Source organism: Lytechinus variegatus, chromosome 1, assembly GCF_018143015.1.
Source record: "Lytechinus variegatus isolate NC3 chromosome 1, Lvar_3.0, whole genome shotgun sequence".
Lineage (NCBI taxonomy): Eukaryota > Metazoa > Echinodermata > Echinoidea > Temnopleuroida > Toxopneustidae > Lytechinus > Lytechinus variegatus.
In genome coordinates this window covers 52,145,829-52,157,437 of record NC_054740.1, presented here as the reverse complement: position 1 = coordinate 52,157,437, position 11,609 = coordinate 52,145,829, and the positions used below count along the sequence as shown (strand labels likewise).

Below are 11,609 nucleotides of genomic sequence, written 5' to 3'. Positions count from 1 at the left end.
ATATTTCATATAATAAAATACAAAAGAAATAGTGAGTGAGTGATGTCATCAGTTCCCTCATTTGCATATCGACCGAGATGTGCATATAACTGTTTTGTGAAATGAAGCGAAACTTTAAAATGCCATAACTTTCTTATTTTACATCCGATTTTGATGAAGTTTTCAGTGTTATGCTTGTTGAATTTTTCTCTTTTTATTCAAATCAAGTTTTTGTTGGGGTGGACTTGTCCTTTAAGCAGCTCTTTCTTGTCGTTTATTTCTGTCTTCTTCCCTTTTCTTTCGTTCTTTCCTTCATTTTTTTCTTTTACCAGTGGGGAAGTTGGTGCTTTGCACTGCTGGCCCACCACCAAGAGGGAGTATTGTTTCTAACAGGCCCAAACTCCGCGAAACTCGAAGTGACTGATGGAAAACAACTGAGGATTCCCCCTGGTAATGCATGAGGCAGGGCTCTCGTGTTTGTTTAACAAAAAATAATTAAATATTGTCTTTGAGGTTTCATCAAATGCAGTGGCGTACCTGGCACATTTCGTCGGGGGGATATAGGCTTGGACGTATACGCACATATTTTTAAGGGGGCTGATAATCGTTGCCCAAATATCAACAGTTTTTAATTTTCGAGAAAGCGAAGCGAGCGAACATTTTTTTCAATTATCATTTAGTCTTTTTTTCTGAAAATTTAGACCTAAAACGATACATTTTGTGCGCTTGATTTGGGTTGGGATGGGTATTTTCCTTAATAAATCATGTGAGCGCGAAGTGCGAGCTAAAAATTTTGATATTCCTAACTGGACACTAGACATTCTAAGCACTTTTACGGGGTGGGTGTCTTAACAGTCGTGCGGGCGCGAAGAGCGAACTAAAACTGTTGATATTCCGACTTAAGAACTGAATATTCTAAGCAATTTTCGTAACCAAATTGGTTTCTAACTGAAATTTTTGAATTTCCAACCTTATAATGGTTAGTCGCGTGTCCGAAATTCCACACCAAAAGTGTCCATGTTCACAACTCTTTCTATGGCAAACGGTCTGAAACCACCCTTATTTTCGAGACATTGGCATCTTCGTTTTCTCACTGGGGTATCCCTAAGGGTAAAATAAGGTCCAGATTGATTGTCATCTCAATGCTAAATAGATTACCTACAGCTTGATGTATAATACTTTATGACTGGTATAATGGTTACATCTCATTTTCCCCCAAAACTTGAGATCGAGCAGACAGAACATGGCATATCTCTGTGTAATCGTCACGTGACTAACGTATGATAGTCTCCGTTCCTAGACCCTTTTCATTTGAAAAAATTAATACAGTCCAAACAAACTAAATTAACGCATTTAATGTTGAAAGTAACAATGTTCTTGTACAATAAAGCTTTGCCTTCTAATATTTACGATATAGCTACATTTTGAGGAAGCAAATATCGAGTCCGGAATTGATTTTGATTTACAATAGGGTCTGCGTTATTATACTATATACTAGCAGGCTAGCATCGTCTGCTACGTAAACCAAATGAACGTACATGACCGAAACTAACTATGAGAACTTGATATTCTAAGCAATTTCTGTAATTGTGAACAAACTGGTTTCTAATATATTTTTTTATATATATTTTGATTTTTTATATATCGACCTGAAAACCGGACATTCTGAGCATTTCATTTAACTATGACGGGATGGATATATCTTAACATTTGTATGTGAGCACGAAGCGCGATCTGAATTTTTTTATATTCCGGCCTAAGAATTGGATATAATAAACACTTTTTGTAACCGTGAAGGAATATTGGTATCTAACTAATCAATAACGCGTGCGCGAATTGCGAGCTGAAATTTTTTTTATATTTCAACCTGAAAACTAGACATTTATCTTAGGTATCCAACTTTTCGTTCGTAGCGCGAGCAAAATTTTTACTGTTATGATAATATACCTAAAAGCTATTCTCTACATTTTTCCTGTCCCTGGTCAACCAAGTCCGTCGTCACTATCGGTACAGAGAGCTCTAATAGTCCAATTGCGAAAAAATCACAATTTACCGATAAAAGTGTACAGTTTGATTCACATTTACCAACAAAGATGGTGGAACTAAAAAACCGAATCAGTTGGAACAGCCCCGTGTGCCCGACAGTTTATCTTATTTTCTGACAGTCTGCAGTCCAGTTTTTGTTTTCCCTTTCTCTTAAACTCTTTCTTCTTTTTCCCCTCCCCCTTTTTTCTCTCTTTCCTTTTTCCTCTTTTCTTTATTCTTTCCCCTTTTTTGCTTCCTTTTTTTTGCTTGCGACTCGTCGGGGGGGGGGGCAGTCTGCCCCATGCCCCCCTTACATGTAGGTACGCTAATGATCAAATGGCTACTTCATAATCATACTTAAGTATGAGACAAACAGAACTATTCTTTTATCCTATTCAATTATATACATAGCATTCCATCTGCCTGAACTCATTAAATTTTACATTTGACACGTTTTCATATCTGAAACTTATCTAGATTCTATCCGTTGCCGTTGCTGTACATTGTTATTTCTTTCCGCTCCTCCTCCTGCAGCGCCACTATCCCCATTGATCGCGATAGCGCGCTGACCGGAGGAGGATGAGGGGGGGGGGGGGGAGGGAGGAGAGAAAAAAACAACACACCAACGGATAGAATCTAGACTAATCTGGATAGTGACTCAGCTTTTGCAGTCCTGTACTCTATTATTTGTAACAGCAGGAACATAGCTCTATGCCTCCATGGTAGGAATTATTCTACAGCAGGCGGTGTTGGCACCGCCTATGTTCATGAATCGTTTTTTTTTTCAGAACTCAAAATTATTTGCGAAATGCCATGTGTTTCTTTGTTTAATGAACTTTACCCCAATTTGGCTAGAGTATTTAGGATCATACCATGTATGAACATGATTGATTCAGAAATAAAGAAATGGCAGCAATTTCAACAAAAACTATAATTATTTTTGTAACAGATTAATAGACCAACAGGAAAAGTGATTAGTTCTCTCTCGAAGTAGTTCAGGCGAAACTAGAGCTAGAAAATTAATTTCCGTTTACTTAATCTTGGATGGTGAAGTCTATACCAACAAATAGGCCTATATTCAACAAGTTTTTTGTTGAAATAGATCCGAAATCTTTCTGCCAAATGTAATAAACAATTTAGAACAGGCTCGAACTCAAATCTTTATGTTTGTCTCTTATAAGTCAACGGGAATGCGTTTTGACAATAACAAGGCCACTTGCTTGAACTACGGTGATTTTCCCAAATTTGAAGGAATTTGTACATTTTGATGAAAAGGTTGTTAAATTCAAGATTTTCCAAAAAAACACAGGTCCTTTCATGTCCCCCCCCCCCCGATTCAGAAGCTGTAAACCATGAACGTGACGTCACGTCATCGAATATAACGTCTCCGTTTACAATACAACGCAACAGTATTGACTTTGGAGACGTTAAAACACTACAATATAATAAATACAATCATTGCAGCTATGATAGCGTAACGGAATATTCACATATCACTGATTCGAATCTACGTTACTCATAATGTGTGTGTTTTTTTTTTTAATTTGCCTTTCATTCCTTTACCAAAACAAGTCAATCTCCATCCAGCTTTTTCTTACGGCTACGAAGACCGCCGAAGATTCAACAGAAGTTACATACAGGAAATGCAGTAAGTTATAGATTTCTACATCTTGGCATATGCCACACTCTAAAAAATGAAGTGCTAATTCAGCTCTTAAAGAGAATGTATAGTGACTGCACTTCGGAGTGCTGATTTGTCTAGTTCAAATTTGAACGAGGAAAATCAGCACTCCGAAGTGCAGTCACCATACACGCTCTTTAAGAGCTGAATTAGCACTTTATTTTTTAGAGTGCACCCTTCAATGCAAGCATTAATTATTGAAATAGATTCACAATAGTAATCTCGAACATTAAACAGATTCAGAAATTATACTAATAAACTTGAAAGGAAAAGGTGATCAATTAAAAGTGGGTTAGGTATTACGGAAATACTCTTGTTACGGCAGAGACATAATTATGCAAGTACATCAAATTAATCGTTTTATAGTTGCATCTTCAGGGCCCTGGGAACTATTGTTTACTGGGGGTGCTGATGTAAATTTGAAAAGCAAAAAATAAAAAAAGTGTTTTAATACAAGAAAACATGGAAATCAAATTGCTCCCGAGAAATTTGAAAAGCAAAAAAAAAAGGAAAAAGGAGGGTTTTACTACGACAAAGGGGGTCAAATTGCTTCCGAGAAAACTTAAGAGTGCAATAATGGATGTCCTTTTAGTTGCATTTTTCCCCATTTTTACCCACATATCAGGATATCTGGGGTGCTTCCTTTGGAGACTAATAGACGCAGCACCTCCAAGTAAAATAATAAGGGTGCTTCAGCACCCCCGCTTCCACAGGAGAGCCATGTGCACCTTGCTAAGATCTGATAACCCAGCTCCACCTTAAGACAAATGAGAACATAATTTCGCATAAGAAGATTTATTACGCTTCTGCTACCTAAAACAATAAATAAAGAATGACGGTAATTTCCAACATCGTAACATCATAAAGCTCTCCATTTAGGAGGAATACGGGACAAATCAAGCCAGAAATAAAGGGATGCTCCGGGCTGAAAATGATACGATTTAAACAGAACGAAAATCAGACAAACAAGACAGTGAAAAAAATGATACAAATTGGACAAAGAATAACAAAGTAATGGTATTTTGAATTTTGCATTATTTCGGTGAAACAGCTTTAGGCATGTCTTCATGAATATTCAATGAGCAACTTGATGATGTCATATCCCAACTTGTTCTTTTGTACTTTATTCTATTAAACTTGGTTTATTAATTTTTTTTCTACCAAGAACTGAAACATTTGATTGATAATTTATTTAATGCATTAGATATTCATTGCTGCAATCTATTTCATTACAAAGGAGAACATGTACGAAAAATATGAAATAATTATGATTTCATGTAATAGCATAAGTAGAAGGAAAGTAGGAAAGCGACATCATCAGCCCATCTAATGAATATTCATGACGTGCATACATGTATAACTGTTTTCACAATATATTGCTAAACTTTAAAATTCAATAACTTCACTATTTTTGAGCAGATTTTGATGAAATTTTCAGCATTTTGCACTGATAATTTTACTATATTGATTTCGATATAAAATATTTGCAGCCTGTGCCATCCTTTTAAACAGTACACTCCAAATAACAAGGATTTAAAATAAATCCAGATCGGCTGTGAATCGTGACCAACCGAATATTTGAAAGTTAATCATAAAGTTTAAAGACAATTCCAACACTCGATCGTCTGGTCACTATCCATATAGCCGATCTTGATTTATTTTAAATCCTTGATTTTTAGAGTGTTCCTACCCCCTCTCAATGAAAAAAGCTTAGCTTTATATGCTGTTTAAACTATAGGTTGCAAAACATTAAAAAAAATGAAGGTTTATTTTGGCGGAAATAAATTTTTAAAAAGATAGGCAACAAAAACTGAATGATGTGTCTCACTGTAAAAAAAGCAAATATGTCAGAAAAAGACAAAATGGCAAAAATAGGTAAAAGAAATAGAAGTGTATAATAATCCCTCCAATTTTATAAGATTATTGAAAAAAACTTTGGTATTATTTGAAATGATTTCTCTACAGGTAGTGATTTTTTAAATGAATTGTCAGTTTGTTTCCCTCTTTTTTTCAACACAACAGACGGAATGTTTCTGTTTACGTGAAGCGGTGGGAAGCAGTACAAGTTTTCCGATCAGATATACCATGGAGGAAAATAACTTTTTCACGCACAGAAAAGGAACTGAAAGCTCGCGACCAAACACATACCATTTCAAAACAATATCAGTGCGCCCTGGTCGGCAACTCGGGCATCCTATTGGACAGTCGATGTGGTGACGTCATCGACAAGTTCACATTCGTCATCCGTATGAACCTAGCTCCTTGCGGAGGTGAATTCAAACGTGACGTTGGGTCTAAAGTAAATTTAGTTTCTGTCAACGTGGACCAGCTTGAGAGATTGATATCTTGTACGGACACCCATTACCCACCTGAAGCGAAGTGCAGTGTCAAGGACCAACGTTGTCTAAAAGAGCGGGAAAAGAAGTACGGGACTCCCAGAAAACCTATCGATTGCGATGACCTGATTAATAGATTGAAGAGAGCTAACGGGACCACTATTTGGTACTTCAAAAAGATTGGAAACATTGCCGCTATCAAGAGAATGCTAGGTGTACTCAAACCGAAATACAACATTGACATCTATTTTGCTTACAGCCCGAGAAGCCTCATGGGACCTGCAAGCAAGTATGTTGAAAGATTGTTCAACTATAGGCAGTGGCGTACCTTGGGTCACGGCATTGGGAGGGGGCACCAGCCAAAATCAGTTGCCATGTATCACGACGTTTTGAGGACAGTGCCATTAAACAGATACTCATATTCTCGCTGATCAAATAATGCGAGCGCGAAGCGCGAGCTGAAATTTTTTTATGTTCAGATGAGAAAAAGGGACATTCTTAAGGACTAATTTTAGGAATTCATGAAGAGTAGACATATCTCACCAAACCACAAATGCAAACGTAAGCACGAACAGGAAACGTTTTATATTTAGATCTTGAAATGGGGCAATCACTTTAAGAAGTCATGAAAAAGAAGCAAATGTCACTACATAAAGCAATGATAAATCGAAGTGCGAGGAAATATATTTAGTGTGCATAGTTCTATAGATTTTTACTTTTTGAAAAATCATGTTGGGTTTGACAGTTCGAGTTCTGTCTGGTGCAACACTTCGTAGAAGCAAACCTCAGAAGACGTATTCTCGGGCAGTTTCAATCCAGTCCAAAGGTCATTTGATGTAGCGCCTTTTCTGTTCGGTGACAAAGCGCTGCGCACACACTTACCGTGTTTACACAGTGACACGGCTCGGGGGTTCGACACGCGAGCCGTGCTCAACACGGCAATTTTATGCTGTGTAAACGCGATCAGTGTGATCCGAACTGTCCCGGCTTTCTTTATACCCACTGTATAAAAGCGGAATGTTATTATCATTATTATTACACCAATGGAAGCTAATAGCTAAAAATAAAACTACTACACCACCCCCAGAAAAAAGTCAGTTTCATGCAATTTGAGCAAAGAATATAGATATATTTAGGCTTTAGGAAAAGATGGTATTGTATAAATATAGCATCCCAATGCACATTCAATGGCAAAAATTTGCACCCGAAATAAAAGATGAAACTTGGTCGAAAGCAGTTTCCTTATTTGTACGCTTCACCAATTTAAGCAGGAAATACTTTACATGTTATTTTCTCTGTACAGATCGTTTTAAAACGTTCCAATTCGTTATTTCGAAATGAATAAAGTAATAAACATTGTATACATTTAAAAACGCATGTAATCTCAACCCCTTTCACATATGATGATGTCCTATCATTTATATCAATTGCGTAGCTACGGGGAGGCATAGGGGGCAGGTGCCCCCCCCCCCCCAAAAAAAAACGGAGAAAAAGAGGAAGAAAGGAAAAGAAACGTAGTGGGAAAGAAAAAAGATATTATTCATTGTAATGTTATATTATATCATAATTATGCAGTGTTATATTACCTAAAAACATTTTTTTCTTTTATTCTTAGCTTTATGAAACATTATTTGCTCAGGGCCTTTGTCTTCATTGTTCCTGGTGCTCGCATTGTCTGTTAAACGAGAGTTATAACCCCGTTGTACTAAAACCTCCCGTTTTCAAGCAGTGGCGTAGCTAGGATTTTTTTTCTGGGAGCACTGGGGGGTCCTTGCTTTTTCAGGGGGGGGGGCAACATTTTTCCGGTGTGTGTGTATGTGTCACAAGGGCGGATCCGACTTTCGCCAATAGGGGACAGGGCCTGAAATTATCTTCACTTATATTTTCCCCGATCAGTCACTTGTTATTTTTATTCTTATAAAACAACATAAACATGAACTAATCTCGTAAGCCTTGTAAAAAGGATTTTTTTTTACTTTAATGTATTTCGTCCTGAAAATTTAATATTCTGGGCAATGTTATGTGTGATCCTGAACAAGATTCGTATGTAAGTAGATGGTTACTGCGAACGCTAAGCCCGAGCCGATTTTTTTTATTAACTGTTCTAGCATTATCGAAAAGGAACCTGTTAAGGACTGCTTACAGTATACCCACAAAGACGGTATATATTTCAATAATGCGAGCGCGAAGCGCGCACAATTTTTTTTTACATTCTTACTTAGAAAATGGTAATTCTTAGCATAATCTTACACAATCTTACACACCAAATCTTAACCTGAGGTTAAGTTTTTGAAATGTCATCATAACTTAGAAAATATATAGAATCAGTTCATGAAACTTATACATAAGGTTAATCAAGTATCACTGAACATCCTGCATGAGTTTCACGTCACATGACTAAGGTCAAAGGTCATTTAGGGTCATTGAACTTTGGCCGAATTGGGGGTATCTGGTGAATTACCATCATAACTTTGAAAGTTTATGGATCTGATTCATGAAACTTGGCATAATAGTAATCAAGTATTACTGAACATCCTGTGCCATTTTTAGGTCACATGATCAAGGTCAAAGGTCATTTAGGGTCAATGAACTTTGGCCAAATTGGGGTATTTGTTGAATTACCATCATAACTTTGAAAGTGTGTTGGTCTAGTCCATAAAACTTGGACATAAGAGTAATCAAGTATCACTGAACATCCTGTGCACATATTAGGTCACATGACCAAGGTCAAAGGTCAATGAACTTTGGCCATAATGGAGGTATCTGTTGAATTACCATCATAACTTTGAAAGTTTATGGATCTGACTCGTGAAACTTGGACATAAGAGTAACGAAGTATCACTGAACATCCTGTGCGAGTTTCAGGTCACATGATCAAGGTCAAAGGTCATGTAAGGTCAATGAACTTTGGCCACGTTGGGGGTATTTGTTGAATTACCATCATATCTCTGTAAGTGTATTGGTCTAGTTCATAAAACGTGGAAATAAGAGTAACCAAGTATCGCTGAACATCTTGTGTGAGTTGTAGTAGTTTTCAAAATCATCACGGCTGCTATATTGAATCGCGTGATGCAGGTGAGACCGCCAGAGGCATTCCACTTGTTCTTTTCTTCTTTTTCCTTTTTTTTGCTCTGCCAAATTTTTTCGGGGGGGGCACACCAAATCTCGCACATGCCCCCCAGCCCCCCCCCCCCCCCGTAGCTACGCCACTGTTTTCAAGTCAATATACACCGAAATATATTTTCTCGCACTTCGAGTTATTATTGTTTAATGTAGTGACATGTTTTTTTTCATACTTAAAGTGATTGCCCCATTTTAAGATCGTAATATAAACATTTCCTGTCTGTGCTTAATTTTGCATTAGTGCATTGGTGAGATATTTCTGCTCTTCATGAATTGTTAAAATCAGTCCTTAAAATGTTCCATTTTCTGATCTGAATAACAAAAAATATTAGCTCGCAATTCGCGCTCGCATAATTTGGCTAGTGAATTCCTACAAACAATCCTTAGAATGCCTCTCTTCATGCAGGTCTGAATTTCCTAAATTTTCAGCTCGTGCTTCGCGCTTGTAATTTTGATTAGTGAGATGTGTATGATAACCATTATTACAATGACTACAAAAAGTGCTTTATGTGTTTAGATGTAATTCTAACAAAATCAGCAAGCGCTTGTCACTCGCACTAAATATGTTTCCTCTTTATGGATTCCTAAAATACAGACCTTAAAATGCCCGTTTGGGGCCAATATAACAAGAATTTCAGCTCGCGCTTCGAGATCGCATTGTTCGTTAAACGAGACAGGGTACGTATCATGATTATAAAAATTTGCTTATAATGTCCCTTTTTAGGTCTGAATTATAAAAATTCAGCTCGCACTTCGTTCTCACATTAGTTTTTTTTTATCCCTAAAAATGTCTCTATTATATGTCAGTATACCTGGCAACTGATCGTGCTCACTAAGTATAACTCAAAATGTTAGCTGGTGCCCCCCATGCCGTGGCCCACGGTACGCCACTGATTAATAAAGATCGATGAGAAGCAAAATAAAGCCTTTGCTATCGTAGAGAATCGCGAATTTGAGTATTTATAAAGTAAAATGGCTCGCTGGTATGGAAATGTCATTGTTTATTGTGATTCTTCAACACTTCCAACATGTCAAATGATCATATGTATTTTAATGTTCAACGGTGTTATTGTTTTCACTACAATAACTTAATACATTGTTTTCACTACAATAACCTAATACTATATTATACTGGGTTTTTTTGTTTGTTTGTTTTACGGAGTAAGAATGCCCTTCTGTAAAATTGTACTTGATTTGTATTTCTTTATATTACTTTGTATTATGTTTTGAATGGAAATTAGATAAAAGAATTGAAAAAAAAATTGAAATACATTGTATTGTCATTTATCATAATTAGGGTGATGATGATGACTGATATTATCATTTTTATTTCAGTATTATTATTAAAGTCGGGCACGGTGGCTCAGTGATATAGCGTCCGCCTCAGAACAGAAAGGTCGGGGGCTCGTCATCATCATACCAATTTATAAAGTGATCAATCAGTTTATTAATCTGAAATATATTTTCTGTATGTCTTTTGCCTCTCAGAGCATTCAAAGTTGGATTTCCGTCAACCGGTTTGGCGATCTACTCGGCCGCTACCCAGTTCTGCCACGAGATACACATGTTCGGATTCTATCCATTTTATCAGGATTCGAATAACCGGACTCTTCGTCACCATTACTATGATCAGCGCAAGATAAATTACACTACGAATCCGCATTACATGCCAAACGAGTACAAAACCTTCCTTCGGTTAAACCGAACCGGAGCAATAAGTCTTGTCAATAGTTGCAGATGACTGTACATATTTAATAATTGTTTTGCCAGTTGCAACATTATACTTTTCATGGATTTACATGAGTGAGTGGTTGTGCGTGACAGATTGAGGTTGTGTGTGTGGATGTGTGTACAAGTTAAAACAAACTTGCACAGCATGAAATATGAAATCAATAATGATAAAAAAATAATGGCTTGAGTGATCACACTGAATGGGAATTGCTATCGATCTGTTCTACCTCACGCCTGAATATTCATAATACTAACGTAAATTGATAAGTAAATAAGTAAAAAAATCAACAAATAATTATCCCACTATATATGGATAACAAAGCATTACTTTGACATCGATTATGGGGTATTTAAGTTTAAAGGTCAAGTCCGTCTGAGAAAAATGTTGATTTGAATAAAATAGAGAAAATCAGACATGCATAATGCTAAAAAAATTTCATCAAAATCGGATTCATTGAATAAGATCTTCCGTAGATAATACAATTGCCTTGCACTCATCGAAGTTTTTATTTGCGATGCAGTGCTTTGATTGACAAGTCACCAAGGAAACATACCGCCTTCGCTAGGGAATTCGAATTCAAATTAGTTTTCGAGTGAGCGTGTGAAAGGTTCAATGATTCTGAAGACGAATTGCAATCAATATTGATGATGATCCAAGATTCACGTGTGAAAAGGCCCATGGTGTGAAGGGTTGCTGTGTAGATTGGGCAAGCACTGTGCCTTTGACTTTTGGA

At 36.8% G+C, this 11,609-nt stretch overlaps 1 protein-coding gene across 1 annotated transcript; it reads left to right on the top strand.

Annotated features, from left to right (window-relative positions):
• Positions 1-3,577: 3,577 nt before the first annotated feature.
• On the top strand, positions 3,578-11,172 carry LOC121406468 (alpha-N-acetylneuraminide alpha-2,8-sialyltransferase-like). The gene is made up of 3 exons (XM_041597479.1): positions 3,578-3,652; positions 5,708-6,310; positions 10,633-11,172. The coding sequence occupies exons 1-3, from the start codon at positions 3,648-3,650 to the stop codon at positions 10,883-10,885; spliced, it is 861 nt and encodes a 286-aa protein (XP_041453413.1). The 5' UTR covers positions 3,578-3,647; the 3' UTR covers positions 10,886-11,172.
• Positions 11,173-11,609: the final 437 nt, after the last annotated feature.